We start from the raw sequence: 21,869 nt of genomic DNA on the forward strand, positions 1-21,869 counted from the left end.
AGAATCTAACTAATTCCTGATGATCCGAGGTGAAACAATTTCATTCCAAAATCATCCCCATCCCCCGAATCCATGGAAAAATTATCTTCCACGAAACCAGTCTCTGGTGCCAAAAAAATTGGGGACCGCTGATTAGATATATAGCTTATAGTGGTAACAGGAGCCGTTTAGATTAGAACCATTTCACTTCAACGTGAAGAAAACAAAGACTTTTTTTTTCATAATGACTTGGAAATGGCTGTCTTTCTTTATTGAAGAAAAAAGGACTTGAGATGGGTGGATCAGTGTGCAGTGACAGGTCTTTCAAAGGCTTTTTTTTTTCTTTCTTTCTTGTTCTGTTAACTTTTTATGCTGGCTTCTCTTTCTAGAGAAGTCCCTGCTGTTTCCTTTTTTTTCCAGCGTATAGGCAAGGAAGGTGAGTGTAGAAATCAGGGACGAGAGGGTGAGAGCCTTTCCTATTTTTTTCTTTATGTATTTTTGCTATGTGATATGGAAATAGATGGCTGGTAAATTAGAATTTGAAAATGACTATGCCACACTGTACTATTAATACCAAATTGAGTAGTAGAAAAAGGAGAGTTGCAAAAAATGTAAAGGTGATGGGGGAGATGGCTAGCAAAGAAAAAGTGTAGAGAAGAACCGTGATAATAAAAAGCTACAGTTAGAGAATCCATTGCCTGATTAGAAGGCTAAGATTGTTAAACCGTTTTCCCCTGGTGGCATCTCCTCAGGGAATTTTAGGGAAGAAGGAATAAGATAATCTTGGACTCTCATGTTCGGGTCTTTTTCCTTTTTTATCACAGTTCCTGACTGAGCATAGTATACTTGTCAGACTTGCATTTTCTTAAGTGGCAGAAAATGTAAAAGCGGCCCATGGGCTAGAGAGCAAAATCACATTTGGCTCCTTTTTCTACTGCTGCACTCTGCAGGTTACTTCTGTATGTATTTAGGTCATATCTCTTTTCTTTTCTTTTCTTACCTTTTCTTTTCTTTTTTTTTTTGAGATGGAGTCCTGCTCTGTTGCCCAGGCTGGAGTGCAGTGGCGCGATCTCGGCTCACTGAAAGCTCAGCCTCCTGGGTTCACGCCATTCTCCTGCCTCAACCTCCCGAGTAGCTGGGACTATAGGTGCCCGTCACCACGCCCGGCTAATTTTTTTGTATTTTTGGTAGAGACGGGGTTTCACCGTGTTAGCCAAGATGGTTTCCATCTCCTCACCTTGTGATCCGCCCGCCTTGGCCTCCCAAAGTGCTGGGATTGCAGACGTGAGCCACGGCGCCCGGCTGTATTTAGATCGTATCTCTAAATCTGTTCTCTCTCCAGGCTGAGCTGACTCCTACCTGCCTCTGACCTCAGATAACCAGCAGACTTACTAGCATTTTCATTAAGTATTCTGAAAGCAGAATACACTTGAAATGATAGTACTGTTCTGGGTTTAGGATTTTATTGCCACAATTTAAGACTAAAGCAACACTTATAGATCAGTAAAGTCATGCTATAATTGTATATCTCTTCCCCTCATGAATGTCAATCCACTTTAGAGACATATGGACTCCTCTTTTTAGAAAAGAGCAATGAATAATTTTCCTTTTGCTGTTTTTGCTAGGGGACATATGTGGAAATCAAAACAACAGCAACAAACTAGTGGAAAAATCAGTTAGTTTGCAAGAAGCGAAACTGATCTTTTGTTTTTTTAAAATGGTGACAGAATGAACACTTGTAATAGGATTTTAGCTTCAGGAAATCTTTATTGCCACAGGACACAAAAGTAAAAAAAAAAGAGACCAGAGTTGTTTATTTTGCAAAACAGAAGTAGTGATACAAGGGCTAGGGAGCGCAGTGTTCTTTCAGGGATAACAATCCCTTTCCCCAGCAGTAACAGCTCATTTTGTCCTGTTTCAGTAAAGTAATTTTAGTACTTTGGAACTTTGAAATTTATTCCGAATAACAGTGTTATATTTCCAAGCACAGATTGTCATTGCCAGAAAAAATAAACTTAATTTCCAGGTTATTTTGGGCCACTGTGGCAAGGTTCAGATTTTGTGTTGAGTTGAAGTGGAAGAAAGGGAAAAAGAATGGTCATACAAATGTTAGACCTAGCATCCTGGGAAAGTTGTGATATGTGTGTGTGTGTGTGTGTGTGTGTACGTTTATGTGTTATGTGTTTTTAAGCAATTGTAGTTTTATTAAAACCTTATGACAAAGGGAATAGGAAGCTGTATAATTTTTGGAGAGACTATTCACTTAATATTGTGACCCAAGGTAGTTCATTAGAAAAAACATTTTCTGCAAAATATTATTATGTATCTTCAAAAATCTGAATTTGTCAATTTGCACTCAAAAATAATTTTGCCAACTGACCGTAGAAGGTCATCAAGTTTACTAAGGTGAGGATTCCCAGTGGAAAAATAGGTATTGGAGGAAGTATACTTTGGAAGTATATATAGATAGACATAGGCATATCATTTATAATTTATATAGTATGAAGCCAACATTTCTGATGTTGTTCAATAACATGTCTTTATGGATGAATCTCTGGTAGTTTAGTCCCAGAATAATTTTTTTCTATTTTTATTATTTTAAAATTAAACTTCTTATTTTGAAATAGTTGTAGATTCACATGCAGGGTAAGAAATAACACCAAGAAATTCCACGTATTCATCATCTAGCTTCCTGCAGTGGAAACATCTGGCAAAACTGAAGTACAGGGTCATAACCGGGATACTGACAATTGATAAACTGATACAATCAAGATACAGAACACTTTCATCACAACAAGGATTCCTCATGTTGTCCTTTTATCACCACATTCACCTTAACTCCCCCAATCTCTTCCTTACTCCCAGTCCATGGCCCTGGCAACCATTGGTGTGGTCTCTAATAATTTTATGTCAAGAATGTTATATAAATGGAACCATGTAGTGTATATAGCTTTTTTCAATCTGTAATTTTCTGGAGCTTCATTAGGTTGTGTGTATCAATAGTTTATTCCTTTTTATTGCTGAGTAATATTCCATGGTATGAATGTACCAGTTTGTTTAACTATTTACCTATCTATTGAAGGGCATCTAGGTTTTTTTCCAGTTTTTAGCGCTTTACATATAAAGCTGCTGTAAACATTCGTTTATGTGAACATATGTTTTCATTTTCCTGGGATAAATGGCCAAGAGTTCAATTGCTATGTTATATAGTAAGTACAGGTTTATTGTTTTTAAAGACACTACTAAACTGTTTTCCAGAGTGGGTATACCATTTTACATTTTTTACCTGCAGTATGTGAGTGATCCAGTTTCTCCACATCTTACCAGCATTTGATGTTGTCAGTGATGTGTAATGAGTGATATCTCATTGTGGTTTTAATTTGCATTTTCCTAATGGCTAATGAAATGATGTTGAATATCTTCTCATGTGCTTATTTGGCATCTGAATATCCTCTTATGCGAAAGGTCTCTTCAAGTCTTTTTGCTCATTTTCTAATTAGACTTTTTTTTTCTGCTGAGTTTTGGAAATTTTTTTTTTTTTTTTTTTTTTTTTTTTTTTTTTTTTGAGACGGAGTCTCGCTCTGTCGCCCAGGTTGGAGTGCAGTGGCGCAGTCTCGGCTCACTGCAAGCTCTGCCTCCCGGGCTAGCGCCATTCTCCTGCCTCAGCCTCCCGTGTTGCTGGGACTACAGGGGCCCGCCACCGCACCTGGCTAGTTTTTTGTATTTTTAGTAGAGATGGGGTTTCACCGTGTTAGCCCTGATGGTCTCGATCTCCTGACCTCGTGATCCGCCCATCTCGGCCTCCCAAAGTGCTGGGATTACAGGCGTGAGCCACCGTGCCCGGCCAAATTTTGGAAATTCTTTATGTGATCTAGGTACTAGTAAGATATGTGGTTTTCAAATATTTTCTCCTGGTCTGTAGCTTGTCTTTTTATCCTCTTTGCAAGGTCTTTTGCAGATCAGAAGTTTTTAAATTTGTTGAAATTGAGGTTATCAGATTTTCCACTTATGAATCATGCTTTTGGTATTAAATATAAGAGGTCTTTTCCAGTTTAGATCCTGAAGATTTTCTCCTATTAATTTTCCTAAAAAAATTTCTTCTAATTTTTTCTACTTTTATATTTTATATTTTTGTCCCTACTTGTAGAATATGTGAGGTTTAGGTTGAGGTTCATTTTTTTAAAACAAAATGTATGAATATCCAGTTGTACCAGCACCATTTGTTGAAAAAGCTATCTTTCTTTCATTGAACTGCTTTTGTACCTTTGTCAAAAATCAGTTTGGCATATTTATGGAAGTTGTTTTCTGTTCTGTTCCATTGATCTATGTGTCCTTACTTCTGCCAATACCATACAATCTTGATTACTATAGCAATACAGTATGTCTGGAAATCAGGTAGTGATTCCCCCACTTTATTCTTCTTTTTCAGCGTTATTTTAGCTATTCTAATTCCTTTGGCTTTACATACAAATTTGAGAATAACTCTTTCTACATATAAAATATCTTGCTGAGATTTTGATAGAAATTGGATTATACCAATTTAGGGAAAATTGATATCTTTACTATTTTGAGTCTTCCAAACCATAAATTTAGATCTCCATTTATTTAGATCTTCAATATATTTCATCAGTGTTTTGTAGTTTTCAGCATACAAGTCTTGTACATATTTTGTTATATCTACATCTGAGTATTTAATTTTTTGGAGCAATTATAAATATATATATATATATATGTATTGTATTTTTAATTTCAGTGTCCAGGTGCTCACTGGGTATGTATAGAAATGCAGTTGATGGTTCTGTTTGTATCTTGAAACATGCAACCTTGCTGAACTTACTAATTCTAGTTTTATTGTCGATTTCTTGGGATTTTCTATGTAGGTAATTATGCCATCTCAATTAGGGAGAGTTTTATTTTTTTCCTTCTGATATGTATGCCTTTTATTTCCCCTTCTTGCATTATTGCTCTGGCTAGATATTCTAGCACTATATTGAATAAGTGTAGTGAGGGTGGATATCCTTGCCATTTCCCAACCTTAGGGGAAAAGCACTGAGTCTTTTACTACTAATTATAATAAAGCTGTAGGGTTTTTTTTTGTAAGTGCCCTTTACTAAATTGATTTTTAAATTAATAAATAAGCAGGCTAACTTAATGATGAGGAAGGGTCCTAATGGCTTTATGAAGTAGTCAGGTGGTCTGTGTGACTAATGAGCTTGAAGTATCTATTGCCCTATCTCAAAAACTTTCTCCTAATCTGAATGAAATTTACTAAACACTTACTGTTTTGAGTAAAGGCATCTTATTGAATGGAAAACCTCTTAGAAGGATTAATATTTCATACTGCTATCACTCTTATCTACAACGAATAGTTTATTTCCTCCTTGTCTGAGCACAAAAAGCATCATATAGGTGGGAGAAGGAGGCACAATTTTATTTATTTATTTGGAACAAGATCTTTCTGTGTTGTCCAGGCTGGAGTACAGTGGCACCATCTCAGCTCACTGCAGCCTCTGCCTCCTGGGCTCAAGCAGTCCTCCCACCTCAGCCTCCCAAATAGCAAGGACTACAGGCACACACCACCACGCCTGGCTAATTTTTTAAAAAGTTTTTGTAGAAATAAGATCTCACCATGTTGCCCAGGTTCATCCTGGGCTCAAGCAATCCACCCACCTCGGCCTCCCAAAGCACTGGGATTACAGGTGTAAGCTACCATGCTTGGCCAGGAGGCACGATTTTGAAATAGAGAATGCCACAATTGGGCAGCAGGTAGGTACTAAGTAGTTTTTCTAGTTCAAGCACAGACAGGAGCTCTGAAAAGGATCTGAAGCCTAATTTAACCTTTTTAAAAAATGTCCATTATTTTCATATTAAATAACTGTAATTTTAGAAGTATGAACACTACATTTGAGAAGTTTGTTTCATAATTTATTTTCAAATGGTTCTACGTTTGTTTAATATACTGCATTTGTTACTGTCTCCTCCGAAGTGCATCTTGTAGAACACCAAAACATCCTGTTAATGATAGGCCTTTTGTCAAGAGTGACAGCATGTCATTATTTTACTTTCAAAATGAGAGGATGATATAGATATAACACCAAGTTATAAGAATGAAGCACAAATTGTATTTCACAAAAAGCAGATAACTTACTTCATTTGGGAACATAATTACAGTATTTCATATCTTCTCAAGTTTCACAAAAATGCCCTAAGTAATTAGCTCATATAGACACTAATAATTTGAAAGGGTTATTACCTTTTTTTCTATAGCAGTTTTGCTTACAGAATGTTATTTACAATTTAATAGCGTTGAAAAATTTTATGCAATATGCTTATTTAACATTGCTCACATAATGATTCAGGTAAAGTCAGAAGACGACTCTTGTGGACCTATTATTTTAAAATCACATTGTCTTGTTTTCTGCATCGTAATGAATATCATGTTTTCTCTTTCCTTGCTGAACTTCTAGAAAACCTATTCTCTAAAATGTATTGCTTCACATAAAATACATTTCAGCCTTTTCTCCCTTGACTGCTATGATGAAATAACATTCTAATAGCTTTCACAATGTAAAGTTTATAGCATTGCTATTTCGTTCTTCAGTCTGCAAATCTACTCCACCCATCAAGAGTTTTCTTTAGAATAAAGATAGGATACTTTGTCAGGAACAGGGCAAGAACTGCAATTAATAGGCAAGGATTAATGATGAAAGTGACTTACAGTAAGCAACAATTTTCAAATTGAGAAGAAGAAACCAAAATACAAGATGGACAAAAATTTTGAGAAAATATCCATCTGTTCCTAATTAGTTCAGGTTTATTGACATGGATGGATTATATTTCTGAGGGCCGATAGTGTCTTTGAATAGGATTGCAAAGCCACTCTTGGTTATGTTTGAAGATGTGTAGAGAGTAATAGGATAATGAACAAATGCCATTTCATGTATACAGTGCCCATAAATTACAACCAATTAGCTTAATTTCAATCACAGACAAGATTTAGAATATATTATGAAAGGGTGGTTTGTGAGGATATATTAGACAAAACAATAACCCTTGGGCCAATTTTATGTTCACTGAGAGCAAGCCTGTAGGCTTTGCCATTTCATTTTATGTAGGATTACTAGATCCAGGAACCATATTAGGCATAGAATATATGGACTTTATGAAAACATTTGACAAAGTCTGTCATAATATTCCTGAAGACAGTATAAAATAAATATATGCTGGTAACAAAGATAATTGGATAATTTAATGATCAGTTTAAGAGTTGTACCTGAAATGTGCTGAATAATAGAACAGTATCAACCAATGTGATATTACATGCTATGGAGTTCTGTCCTCAACTTAGTCAGTTCAGCATTTTAAAATCAGTGAGTGAGATACATAAAATGACTTATAAGGATCAACTTTGCAAAAGACATGAAGCTTAGAATTTCCTGGATACCAATGGCAATAACTAAGGCAATAACCAAAGGAAATACCTATGTCTAAGACATATATATCTATGTTATATACTCAAATATATGTGAGTCTAAGATAATATAAGATATATATTTTTATGTATTTTATATATTTACATTTACATCTGTAGTTTTGTACTTGGATCTGAAAAGCCAAATGCAGACATAATAGAATGGAAAGTTCTGGTTGCAAGGAATAGGGAGCTTAAGGGAGAAAAGGGAAAATAGTAGAGGAAGATTGGGCATGAATTCCAAATGGCAAGTAGAGCAGCCAGGTCTCAAGAGGGACTGAAGTGAGGAACTGGAAGCGTTTGGGGTTCCTTATTTTCTCTGTCTTTCTGGAGCTACAGCGTCCTCATCTCAGCTTCTCTGTGCTCATTCATGTCTCAGATTTTAGTTATATTAGTTAATTTGTATCTTGTACATGACATTTTCTAAGGTGACCTAAGTGCCTGAATCTTCAACAATTACAGGCCCAGTTGGTTCATACCAGCTGGCGCTTGGTCCTTCTGGGTCTGATGTCCAATCCTGGTTCACCAGTCACCATGGCTAGGTTAGATGGGTAGAGGGAGTCTTAGTCACATTGCCAAACATAGCAGCCAGGGCTGTGGAAAGTGGATTATCTAAAATGGAAACATAGATAGAAAGGAAATAATTGGTATATTCAGTATAATGAGACATTGGTTTGCACTGCAGTATTTTTAAGATCAGGGGTTTTATGTAACATAAAGCCAGTTATAGTATATAAAAGCAAAATATAATTGCTAAAAATATGAAAGACCAATGAGATCTAAAGTTTCATTAGAACATATTACAATGATGTTAGTAATGAGATATTAGAATGAGAGAAGTTTGAGTCTTCTCTTATTCTATTTCAGTGAGACCAGCCACACTAAACTATTGCATTCTGGGCACCATACTTTGAAACACGTGTAGAATATTGGAAAAAGTTTAGAGAAATGTAGAATGAGGAAGAAATTCAACTGAAGGAATTGTAAGTGTTGACCTGAAGAAGAGAAGACATGGAATATTCCTGATAGCTGTCTTCAAATGTTAGAAAGACCTTCGTGTGAAAGAGACCTGGGGATGTCACACATGGTTTCTAAGAGGACTGGAACTGGTGCACACTTCAGGGAGGCAGATTTGTGATGAGCCTGAGAAAGGATTTCCTGAGAGACAAAACTGGCAGAAGATGGAACAGAATGCTTTAGAAAGTGGTTTCCCATCATTTGGGATGTTAAAATAAAGGATAGGCAACAATGTATTTAGGTTGAAGTAGATTAATGGAATTGAATCCATGTAGAACTTGAACCAGGTTATCTTTATGATTACTTTTAAACCTGATGTTTTATAAATCAAAGTGGCAGTTAGATAGTTGATATAGTCATTAATCTGTATCCCACAATACTGTATTATGGTTTTTAATTTAAAATTTTTATTATTAAAGTTTAAAGGAGCCAAATTTTACTTTATAAAAATGTGTTATTTTCTTCCAGTTGACATTTCTGTAATCACTTTGGTAGGTAGATATGGTGGCATTACTATTAGTTACAGAAACAGTTTCTATAGTTTCAAGGGAGGTTACTTTAAGAGTAAATCTTGTATAATCCAAGAGTTAATTTCAAATTTAGTGCCCTGGAGCAAGTATTTTATGAAGCATCTCTTATCCTTTGTGAATAGGAAAACAAGCAGAGGCTACTGAGAAATATTATACGAGAAACAGAAAAAAGAGCTATCTCCTTTCTGACTTGGCTAAAATTTCATTTTTCACTGGCCCTATGCTGGCCAGAAGTCATGCAACACTTTATTGGAAGGAAGGAAGAGGATCTATCCAATATACAGTTGGTTAAAGGTGCTGGTTTTAAATAGACCTGAGTTTTAATCCCAGCTTCTCCACATATCAGCCAATAATATTTAACTTCAGTAGTCTCTGTTGGTTTTTTTTTTTCTTTAAATCTATAAGATGGGTATAACAATACCTACTAAGAACTGACTTGGGGAGAAGAGATTAGGTTCAAAGTGTTTTTCCTATTTGTAGATTTATGACAGAATGTTAAATTTCTGTAAAAATCATAAAACGCTGAAACTGAACAGAAACAGAATTCATTTGATGTAATGTCATACTTTTACAAATGAGGAAAATAAGGTCTGAAAAAGCCAGGAGAACAGAGCAGTTTGCAATTAAAGAACAGTGATTTCCTCCCACTTTGTGGAAAATTCATCTTAAAACCAGAATTATAAAGATTATACATTTTTCACTATTTTTGGTTTTATTTTACGGAAAATATTGTAAGAGTAAATCTTTCTTAGAGATACCGTGGAGAAACAATTGCTCAGAAAGATCTTTTTCTAATCCCAAGATTTTGTGTCAGACTCAATATGCCTGTTTAAAATTTTTTATACAAATGTGGGCAATGTCATAATTGTTGCTCCAAGGCATAGTATACTATATATTTACTTCACTCAACCAGCATGTCTACAATATCTTCAGTTGAACTTTATTTTTCAGAATTAAAAAAAAAATTTAGTAAGTGTATGTTCTGTTTCCTAGATGTTGCCTGAAGAAAAAGTTTGTAAGTACTGTGGAGTCAGCTATCTAATTCTTCATGAATTTAAAGCTATGGAAGAAAAAGTGAAAGCAATGGAAAAAGAGATGAAATTTTATCAAGGAAGTGTAGATCGTGAAAAGAGACTTCAAGAAAAACTGCATTCTCTTAACCAAGAACTTGAACAGTACAAAATTGACAGCAAATCCAAAACAGAAAGGTTAGAGTATGTTTTTCTTTTCTATCATTTATTTAGTTGAAAGAAAAGTACAGGAAATAAATACACTTTGAATGTTTTTCTGAAATTTCTCTACATCAGGTATAGTTTATACTTTAATACATTTGTTTGTTTCTTAATTATATTAATAATTACTAAATATAATTTTTATAGTTTGCTTTCTTTCAAGCCATATATTTACTATCTGAAAAATTAGAAATCAATTAATTTAGTAACCACCAGCTGAGATGTTCAAGTTTTTTTCCCAGGTATATATCTTACGTTTTATTATTAGGAAAATTTATCTATCAAAAATCAGATTAATTTTGGGAGTTTTTCATACATTTATTTTTAAATGGCTTTGGATTTTTAGATTTGTAGAGTAAGGCTTTCCTATTTTGAAAAAGATGCCAAGACATTCAAATTAGTGTATGATTTTAAATTATTGGAATTGGAAAAAACTTTAAGAATGGGTTTCTAATATTGTAGAATCTAATCAGCAATCTAGTCTGCCTAAAGACATTTCAGTGAGCCTATACAGAAGAGTTTTTGCTGGTGTTTTATAGCTTTTCCTATGAATGAAAATTTCTTGATTTAAAGTATTGACAGTTGATGTTAAAAGACCTTGAATTAATGAATTTAATGAATAACATGTCTATGTAGTGGAAACTTGCTTAAGTCGCTTCGGATTAAATACTTCTATTAAATTTTATTACAAAATTTTATATAAAATATGTAATTTCATTAAATGCCAGTTAAGCCAGATATTTCTTACTTTTTTTTTTTAACAAAAAAGTAGTTATAGTTTCTTTAATTTCACATCTGAATAATAAAGTATTTTATGATATTTTCATGAAAAAGCTTAAAAATTTGAAGTATTGTTTACAATTTTTAATTTGGAGGGGTTTTGCCTGTCAGGGATTCTTTTGTTTGGTGTATTCACACCTTGCTTTCTTTAATAAAATGTAGTATACATGTAAGACATAAACACATGAAGTAAAAGAAGTATAGAGAATAATAAGGCAAGAAAGTCTTTGTACCCTGCTAATTGTACTATTACTGGTACCCTGCTGATTGTACTGATTGTATTATTACTGGTACCCTGCTGATTGTACTGATTGTATTCTTACTGGAGGTAAAAATCATCTTTTTTTTTTTCTTTTGAGATAGAGTCCTGCTCTGTCACCTAGGCTGGAGTGCAGTGTCATGATCTCAGCTCACTGCAGCCTCTGCCTTCCAGGTTCAAGTGATTCTCCTGCCTCAGCCTCCCAAGTAGCTGGGATTATGGGCATACACCACCACTCTCGGCTAATTTTTTGATATTATTAGTAGAGACAGAGTTTCACCATGTTGGCCAGGCTGGCTCAAACTCCTGACCTCAGGTGATCTGCCCACATGGGCCTCCCAAAGTGTTGGGATTACAGGCGTGAGCCACTGCGCCCGGCCAAAAATCACTTTTAATGATTTGGTGTATGTCTTGCTAGAGCCTTCATTGTACCTTTACCTTTATTACAAATGTCTTTTCTTTTCTTTTCTTTTTTTTTTTTTTTTTTTTGAGACAGGGTCTTTCTATGTTGCCCAGGCTGGTGTGAAATGGCACTATCATGGCTCACTGCAGCCTTGACCTTCCAGACTCAAGCTGTCCTCTCACCTTAGCCTCCTGAGTAGCTGGGACCACAGGTGCACACCACCATGCCTGGCTAATTTTTGTATTTTGTAGCTTTTTTTTTTTCCCTAGAGATGTGGTTTTGCTATGTTGTCCATGTTGGTCTTGAACTCCTGGGCTCAAGTAATCTGCCTGCCTTGGCCTCCCAAAGTGCTAGAATTACAGGCATGATCCACTGCACTCAGCCTTATTTTCTGAATATGTGTAGTTCATATCTTTTTCTCTTAATAGACTAGTTTTAACATAAGCAGTATATCAAACATACTGTTGTGCTGTTGGCATTTGCCGCTTAATTATATATATTGGAAATTGTTCCATGTTAATGTATGTAGATCCACCTTGTTCTTAACTACACCAACATTTTTCTTACCAAGAATATGCTATAATTTACTTAATTTTCTTTTCAAAGTTTATATTTTTCCAATTTTTGTTATTACATGTAGTATTTGTATTTATGTTCTTGTGAACATATGCTGTTCCAAAGGATAAATTTCTAGAAGTGAAACTACTGAAAGAAAACAAATGCCAGTTTAAAATTTTGATGGATATTATACCAAGTAGTCCTTTGAGAAAATAACATTCACTTACATTTGGTCAATAGTTGATGAAGTGACCACTTTCCTACATTTTGTTAATATTGGGTTTTTCTTAATTTTTTTCAATCTCTTGAGTGAAAAATATTACCTCATGGTTATTTAATTAGTATTTTTTTTTTTTGCCAACGAAGCTGAACAATTTTTTGTGTATTAGACATTTATATTGATTACCTGTATACATATATTGCCCATGTTATTGGGTTATTTGCTTATGTTTGTTTATTTGTAGGCACTTTTAATATAATATTGGCATTATACTTTGTTTATATATGTTGTTAATATTTTCTCATGGTTGCTTGTCCTTTCACTTCGTTGTATTTTTTTGCTGTATCTTTTAAAAGTTTTAATAATATCCTGTGCCAGATTCTGGTTGGTTAGAGTTTTGTGTCAAGTTCTTTTAGTTGCAAACAACGGAAACTTATCTGACATGAACCTAAACACAACAGAGAATGTATTGGAAGAGTACGAGGTGATAGCTCATTGAAAGAAAGGAAAAACTCAAGAACCCTGGCTTTGGAAATGGACTGGAAACAGATCTTGTTCAGGGATCTGGGAAGTCTGGGGTAAATTCACTCAACTTTTTTTTCCTTGCATCATTCCCTTCAAGATTCAAATCCCAGAAGAGTCTCACTGGCTTTATTTCCTTTATGTGACCACCCTCCAATTCCACTCCCTTAGCCTGATGAAGGGGGTAACCTTGATTGATAGTTCTATGAAGACTTCATACAATGAAAGCAAAGGTTTTCACTAAAGAGAAGTTAGAGTATTGTTATCAGAAGATGAGGAAATAGACTCAGGCAAGTAGAAACAACATATATTTAAAACTTACAGTATTAGAATTACCTTTTTAATCTATTTAGTATTACTTTTGTATATAATTTGAGGTAGATTTCCAATTTCATGTTTGTTGTTTCTCAGATATCTGGCTGTTGGCCCAATATCATTTATTAAATTCTTCATCCTCTCTCCCTTGACTTGAAATGCCACCTATTAATTTTTCTTCTAGCATATTTCTGGATGCTCTGTTTTGTGTTATTGATTTATTGTCTATCATTGAGTCAGGGCCACACTTTTAACTACTTTAGCTTTATAATATGTTTTGATATTTTGTAGGACAAGTGTTTGGTTTGCCTTCGGGTTACCCTGGCTTTTTAGTATATTTTCTTTTCTGGATGAACTCTAGAATCAGCTTGTCAGATTCCATAAAGCATGCTATGTTATGATTTAGACTGGGATTGCATTTACTTTCTAGAGCAGTTAGATTATCTCAATAATTGACATCTTTATAATCTTGAGGCTTCTTATCCTGGAACATGGATTCCCCATTTATTCAGATGTTCTTTAAATCCTTCAATACAATTTTATAATTTTTAAATACATTCTGTATTAGTTTAATCCTTGGACATATTTTTGTTGCTTTTGGGAAGGATGCCTTTTTATTACATTTTTTTGAATGCTATTTATTTCTGTAGCTAGCTTCTTTATTGAATTCTTTTATTGTTAGGATTTTTTAATTTTCTGGAATATTTGTTATACATGTTTATAACATACACATACATGTAAAACAGTCACATCATATGCAAATAGTGCCTGTCATCTTTTTATTTCCAATAGTTATGCCCTTTTCCTCCTTTTTCTTGTCTTATTAAATTGGATTGGACCTGTAGAACAGTGTTGAATAGTAAACTTGTAGAATGCATCTTTATATTTATTTGTAAGGTAATGCAATCCTGTCTAGGATGTTTCTGTTTCAAAAAGGACATCTGCTATAGGTTTCTTAAAGATACCTTTTATCAATTTAAGGAATTCCTCCTTTTATTTCTAATTCTTTAAGTTTATTTAAAATCAGATGACTATTGAATTTTAATAAATGCTTTTCTGTCTTCTATTGAGATGATCATATGATTTGTTTTCCTTTAATCTGTTAATATAGTAAATCATACTAATGGATTTTCTAATATGAAGCTAAACTTACATTTTTGATAGAAAGCCATTTTGATCATGTTACATATTTCAGGGTTCCCAGAGTCTCATGTATTTGCTTGCCGCACTTCATGATTCTTGCCACTGCTATAAGTACTCTGCACTATTCTATTTTTCTGTGAATTCTCCCTTAAATGTATGTATTTCTATGCATATAGTAAGTGGAAAAACATTTATCACTTGCCATAAATAAAATATTTAAAAAATAAGTATATAACTACAGGTTGAGTACCTTTTATCCAAAATGCTTTGGGTAAAAGCATTAAATAAAAGTACTTTGGTCCAGAAGTGTTTTGGATTTTGGAATATTTTCAGAATACATACCAGTTGAGCATCTAATCTGAAAATCCAAAATGTGAAATGCACTAATGAGTGTTCCCTTTGAAAATCATGCTGACACTAAAAAAGATTTGGATTTTGGGTAATTTCTTGATTAAAATAAAAGTGTTTTGTCTCTGTAACACTAACAAAATTGCCCATACTAATAGTAATATGTGAAATAGTTTATGAAAAGCATTGTTCTTTTGAAATAATGCTACTAATATTTTACATAGATATTTGCGTCTGTCTTCGCAGGTGAAGTTGGCCTACAGTTTTGTTTCCTTGTGGCATACAAACTAGGTTATACTTATCTTTTCTAATAAGTTAAGAAGGCTTTCATCTTTGGTGTGCACCAGACATCTTGAATAGCACATGAGTGTTTTGTTCCTTGAAGCTTTGGTAGATCTTCATTAAAAATGTATTTTGGTTGGGGGAGGGTTGGTGGAATTTTGATGACCTATTATGTTTCCTCTATAATTATTGGTTTACTTATGGATTTTTACCTCTTTTTGAGTCATTTTTGGAAATGCTTTCCTGGAAAATCAAGCATTTCACTTGGCATTTCAAATTTCTTGATGTTTAGTATTATATAGTATCCTCTTATTTAGAAGCTTTCCTCTGTATCTATTATGACTCCATTTCTCTTTCCTTGGGTAGCTTATGTGTGTTTGATTGAGAAAGAGACAAGAAAGAGAGCGAAGGACAGAGAGAGTGTGGTTTTCCTAGGAAAATAAACAAATTTGTCTATTTTGGCCTTTTTAAAGAACCAGATTTTTGTTTAAATTAATCAAATATGTTCCTTTTTAAAATTTATATTTATCAGGCCAGGTGTGATGGCTCACGCTTGTAATCCCAGCACTTTGGGAGGCCGAGACAGACTGATCACCTGAGGTCAGGAGTTTGATACCAGCCTGGCCAACGTGGTGAAACCCTGTCTCTACTAAAAATACAAAAATTAGCTGAGTGTGGTGGCAGGCATCTGTAACCCCAGCTTGGGAGGCTGAGGTGGGAGAATCGCTTGAACCTGGGAGGCAGAGGCTGCAGTGAGCCGAGAATCATGCCACTACACTCCAGCCTGGGTGACACAGCGAGACCTTGTCTAAAAGAAAAAAAAAAAAAATTATCTATTTTCTATCCTTTCTTTAATGTTTAGTTTTCTTTTCTTTCTTTTTTTTTTTTTTTATTATACTTTAAGTTCTAGGGTACATGTGCATAACGTGCAGGTTTGTTACATATGTATACTTGTACCATGTTGGTGTGCTGCACCTATCAACTCGTCAGCACCCATCAACTCGTCATTTACATCAGGTATAACTCCCAATGCAATCCCTCCCCCCGCCCTCCCCGTGATAGGCCCTGGTGTGTGATGTTCCCCTTCCTGAGTCCAAGTGATCTCATTGTTCAGTTCCCACCTATGAGTGAGAACATGCGGTGTTTGGTTTTCTGTTCTTGCGATAGTTTGCTGAGAATGATGGTTTCCAGCTGCATCCATGTCCCTACAAAGGACACAAACTCATCCTTTTATATGGCTGCATAGTATTCCATGGTGCATATGTGCCACATTTTCTTAATCCAGTCTGTCACTGATGGACATTTGGGTTGATTCCAAGTCTTTGCTATTGTGAATAGTGCCGCAATAAACATACATGTGCATGTGTCTTTATAGCAGCATGATTTGTAATCCTTTGGGTATATACCCAGTAATGGGATGGCTGGGTCATATGGTACTTCTAGTTCTAGATCCTTGAGGAATCGCCATACTGTTTTCCATAATGGTTGAACTAGTTTACAATCCCACCAACAGTGTAAAAGTGTTCCTATTTCTCCACATCCTCTCCAGCACCTGTTGTTTCCTGACTTTGTAATGATTGCCATTCTAACTGGTGTGAGATGGTATCTCATTGTGGTTTTGATTTGCATTTCTCTGATGACCAGTGATGATGAGCATTTTTTCATGTGTCTGTTGGCTGTATCAATGTCCTCTTTTGAGAAATGTCTATTCATATCCTTTGCCCACTTTTTGATGGGGTTGTTTGTTTTTTTCTTGTAAATTTGTTTGAGTTCTTTGTAGGTTCTGGATATTAGCCCTTTGTCTGATGAGTAGATTGCAAAAATTTTCTCCCATTCTGTAGGTTGCCTGTTCACTCTGATGGTTGTTTCTTTTGCTGTGCAGAAGCTCTTTAGTTTAATTAGATCCCATTTGTCAATTTTGGCTTTTGTTGCTGTTGCTTTTGGTGTTTAGACATAAAGTCCTTGCCCATGCCTATGTCCTGAATGGTATTCCCTAGGTTTTCTTCTAGGGTTTTTATGGTATATGGTCTAACATTTAAGTCTCTAATCCATCTTGAATTAATTTTCGTATAAGGAGTAAGGAAAGGATCCAGTTTCAGCTTTCTACTTATGGCTAGCCAATTATCCCAGCACCATTTATTAAATAGGGAATCCTTTCCCCATTTCTTGTTTTTCTCAGGATTATCAAAGATCAGATGGCTGTAGATGAGTGGTATTATTTCTGAGGACTCTGTTCTGTTCCATTGGTCTATATCTCTGTTTTGGTACCAGTACCATGCTGTTTTGGTTACTGTAGCCTTGTAGTATAGTTTGATGTCAGGTAGCGTGATGCCTCCAGCTTTGTTCTTTTGACTTGGGATTTTCTTGGCAATGCGGGCTCTTTTTTGGTTCCATATGAACTTTAAAGCAGTTTTTTTCCAATTCTGTGAAGAAACTCATTGGTAGCTTGATGGGGATGACATTGAATCTATAAATTACCTTGGGCAGTATGGCCATTTTCACGATATTGATTCTTCCTATCCATAAGCATGATATGTTCTTCCATTTGTTTATGTCCTCTTTTATTTCACTGAGCAGTGGTTTGTAGTTCTCCTTGAAGAGGTCCTTGACATCCCTTGTAAGTTGGATTCCTAGGTATTTTATTCTCTTTGAAGCAATTGTGAATGGAAGTTCATTCATGATTTGGCTCTCTGTTTGTCTGTTACTGGTATATAAGAATGCTTGTGATTTTTGCACATTAATTTTGTGTCCTGAGACTTTGCTCAAGTTGCTTATCAGCTTAAGGAGATTTTGGGCTGAGACAATGGGGTTTTCTAAATATACAATCATGTCATCTGCAAACGGGGACAATTTGACGACTTCTTTTCCTAACTGAATACCCTTGATTTCTTTCTCTTGCCTAATGCCCTAGCCAGAACTTCCAACACTATGTTGTATAGGAGTGGTGAGAGAGGGCATCCCTGTCTTGTGCCAGTTTTCAAAGGGAATTTTTCCAGTTTTTGCCCATTCAGTATGATATTGGCTATGGGTTTGTCATAAATATCTCTTATGATCTTGAGATACGTTCCATCAATACCGAATTTATTGAGAGTTTTTAGCATGAAGGGCTGTTGAATTTTGTCAAAGGCCTTTTCTGCATCTATTGAGATAATCATGTGGTTTTTGTCTTTGGTTCTGTTTATATGCTGGATTACGTTTATTGATTTGCATATGTTGAACCAGCCTTGCATCCCAGGGATGAAGCACACTTGATCATGGTGGATAAGCTTTTTGATGTGCTGCTGGATCCGGTTTGCCAGTATTTTATTGAGGATTTTTGCATCGATGTTCATCAGGGATATTGGTCTAAAATTCTCTTTTTTAGTTGTGTCTCTGCCAGGCTTTGGTATCAGGATGATGTTGGCCTCATAAAATGAGTTAGGGAGGATTCCCTCTTTTTCTCTTGATTGGAATAGTTTCAGAAGGAATGGTACCAGCTCCTCCTTGTACCTCTGGTAGAATTCAGCTGTGAATCCATCTGGTCCTGGACTTTTTTTGGTTGGTAGGCTATTAATTATTGCCTCAATTTCAGAGCCTGCTATTGGTCTATTCAGGGATTCAGCTTCTTCCTGGTTTAGTCTTGGGAGAGTGTAAGTGTCCAGGAAATTATCCATTTCTTCTAGATTTTCTAGTTTATTTGCGTAGAGGGGTTTATAGTATTCTCTGATGGTAGTTTGTATTTCTGTGGGGTCAGTGGTGATATCCCCTTTATCATTTTTTATTGCGTCTATTTGATTCTTCTCTCTTTTCTTCTTTATTAGTCTTGCTAGCGGTCTATCAATTTTGTTGATCTTTTCAAAAAACCAACTCCTGGATTCATTGATTTTTTGGAGGTTTTTTTGTGTCTCTATCTCCTTCAGTTCTGCTCTGATCTTAGTTATTTCTTGCCTTCTGCTAGCTTTTGAATGTGTTTGCTCTTGCTTCTCTAGTTCTTTTAATTGTGATTTAGAGTGTCAATTTTAGATCTTTTCAGCTTTCTCTTGTGGGCATTTAGTGCTATAAATTTCCCTCTACACACTGCTTTAAATGTGTCCCAGAGATTCTGGTATGTTGTATCTTTGTTCTCATTGGTTTCAAAGAACATCTTTATTTCTGCCTTCATTTCGTTGTGTACCCAGTAGTCATTCAGGAGCAAGTTATTCAGTTTCCATGTAGTTGAGTGGTTTTGATTGAGTTTCTTAGTCCTGAGTTCTAGTTTGATTGCACTGTGGTCTGAGAGACTGTTCATTATAATTTCTGTTCTTGTGCATTTGCTGAGGAGTGCTTTACTTCCAATTATGTGGTCAATTTTGGAATGAGTGTGATGTGGTGCTGAGAATAATGTATATTCTGTTTATCTGGGGTGGAGAGTTCTGTAGATGTCTATTAGGTCTGCTTGCTGCAGAGGTGAGTTCAATTCCTGGATATCCTTGTTAACTTTCTGTCTCGTTGATCTGTCTAATGTTGACAGTGGGGTGTTGAAGTCTCCCATTATTATTGTATGGGAGTCTAAGTCTCTTTGTAAGTCTCTAAGGACTTGCTTTATGAATCTGGGTGCTCCTGTATTGGGTGCATATATATTTAGGATAGTTAACTCTTCCTGTTGAATTGATCCCTTTACCATTATGTAATGGCCTTCTTTGTCTCTTTTGATCTTTGATGGTTTAAAGTCTGTTTTATCAGAGACTAGTATTGCAACCCCTGCTTTTTTTTGTTCTCCATTTGCTTGGTAGATCTTCCTCCATCCCTTTATTTTGAGCCTATGTATGTCTCTGCATGTGAGATGGGTCTCCTGAATACAGCAGACTGATGGTTCTTGACTCTTTATCCAGTTTGCCAGTCTGTGTCTTTTAATTGGAGCATTTAGTCCATTTACATTTAAGGTTAATATTGTTATGTGTGCACTTGATCCTGCCATTATGATATTAACTGGTTACTTTGCTCGTTAGTTGATGCAGTTTCTTCCTAGCCTCGATGGTCTTTACATTTTGGCATGTTTTTGCAATGGCTAGTACTGGTTGTTCCTTTCCATGTTTAGTGCTTCCTTCAGGGTCTCTTGTAAGGCAGGCCTGGTGGTGACAAAATCTCTAAGCATTTGCTTATCTGTAAAGGATTTTATTTCTCCTTCACTTATGAAACTTAGTTTGGCTGGATATGAAATTCTGAGTTGAAAATTCTTTTCTTTAAGAATGTTGAATATTGGCCCCCACTCTCTTCTGGCTTGTAGAGTTTCTGCCGAGAGATCTGCTGTTTATCTGATGGGCTTCCCTTTGTGGGTAACCCGACCTTTCTCTCTGGCTGCCCTTTAGATTTTTTCCTTCATATCAACTTTGGTGAATCTGGCAATTATGTGTCTTGGAGTTGCTCTTCTCGAGGAGTATCTTTGTGGTGTTCTCTGTATTTCCTGAATTTGAATATTGGCCTGCCCTACTAGGTTGGGGAAGTTCTCCTGGATGATATCCTGAAGAGTGTTTTCCAACTTGGTTCCATTTCCCCCCTCACTTTCAGGCACCCCAATCAGATGTAGATTTGGTCTTTTTACATAATCCCATACTTCTTGCAGGCTTTGTTCATTTCTTTTTCTTCTTTTTTCTTTAGATTTCTCTTCTCGCTTCATTTCATTCATTTGATCCTCAATCGCTGATATTCTTTCTTCCAGTTGATCGAGTCGGTTACTGAAGCTTGTGCATTTGTCACTTATTTCTCGTGTCATGGTTTTCATCTCTGTCCGTTCATTTATGGCCTTCTCTGCATTAATTATTCTGGTTATCAATTCTTCCACTCTTTTTTCAAGGTTTTTAGTTTCTTTGCACTGGGTACATAATTCCTCCTTTAGCTCTGAGAAGTTTGATGGACTGAAGCCTTCTTCTCTCATCTCGTCAAAGTCATTCTCTGTCCAGCTTTGATCCGTTGCTGGTGATGAGCTGCGTTCCTCAGTTGATAATGCAGAAATCACCTGTGTTCTGTGTTGCTCGCGCTGGGAGCTGGAGACTGGAGCTGTTCCTATTTGGCCATATTCTGTTTAGTTTTCTTTATACTCACTTGGGTTGAAGTCTTTGGTGAATTTATTTTCAGTCTCTTTTTCTAGTAAATAAATTTAAAGCTATTAAGTTTTCTTGTCACAACAAAGGCAACAACAAACTTTTTGATGATAGTATTTTATTTTCATTTACTTCTAAATAAGATGAAGTTTAGTTTTTATTTCCTTTTTAATCCAAGAAGTACTTGGAGGAATGTTTTTAAATTTCTAAATGGATAGGTTGTGTTTTGGCTATCCTTTTATCTGTGTCTATTTTTATTCCAGGTTGACAAAGAATATAACCTATTTGGGAGAATGTATTAAGAGTTTAGTAAACAGTAAGTTTTGGAAATATTCTGTAGTTACTCTAAAGGGGACATAGTCTTCTTTTTATGGATATAACTTTCTAATAGATCCATTAAATTATACTGGTTAATTGCAGTATTCAAATTACATATATTTTTACTTAGTTTTGTCAATTCCATTTGAAAAACCGCAAGGGAATATTGAAGTCCTTCAAAATGAATATGGATTTGTCAGTTTCTGTTTATGTCAAAATTAAGTTCATGGGACTATATAAAACCTATCTTTTTAGATTTTATATGTTTTGCTAATATAGAATATCCTTCTTGACCTTAAATTTTTCTAACACTGGATTTAAAAAATTATAGTTTGTATCTTTACACTTCACAGATGTTTTATACTGACTTTTTAACAAATTAATAAACTTTATTTTTTAGAGCAGTTTTATGTTCACAGCAAATTTGAGTGGA

At 35.3% G+C, this 21,869-nt stretch overlaps 1 protein-coding gene across 5 annotated transcripts in view; it reads left to right on the forward strand.

Annotated features, from left to right (window-relative positions):
* The window catches only part of LEKR1 (leucine, glutamate and lysine rich 1), a 227,156-nt gene that overhangs the window by 16,531 nt on the left and 188,756 nt on the right, over nucleotides 1–21,869 (forward strand). For 4 of the 5 annotated variants that reach the window (XM_074031305.1, XM_074031308.1, XM_045386726.2 and 1 more), the window contains one exon: nucleotides 9,991–10,205. The exons of the other annotated variant lie outside the window; for it this stretch is intronic. In XM_074031305.1, the coding sequence (XP_073887406.1) occupies nucleotides 9,991–10,205 (215 nt within the window). The remainder of the gene's footprint in view (nucleotides 1–9,990; nucleotides 10,206–21,869) is intronic. 5 annotated transcript variants of the gene reach the window in all.

The sequence above is a fragment of the Macaca fascicularis genome, chromosome 2 (assembly GCF_037993035.2).
Source record: "Macaca fascicularis isolate 582-1 chromosome 2, T2T-MFA8v1.1".
Classification (NCBI taxonomy): domain Eukaryota; kingdom Metazoa; phylum Chordata; class Mammalia; order Primates; family Cercopithecidae; genus Macaca; species Macaca fascicularis.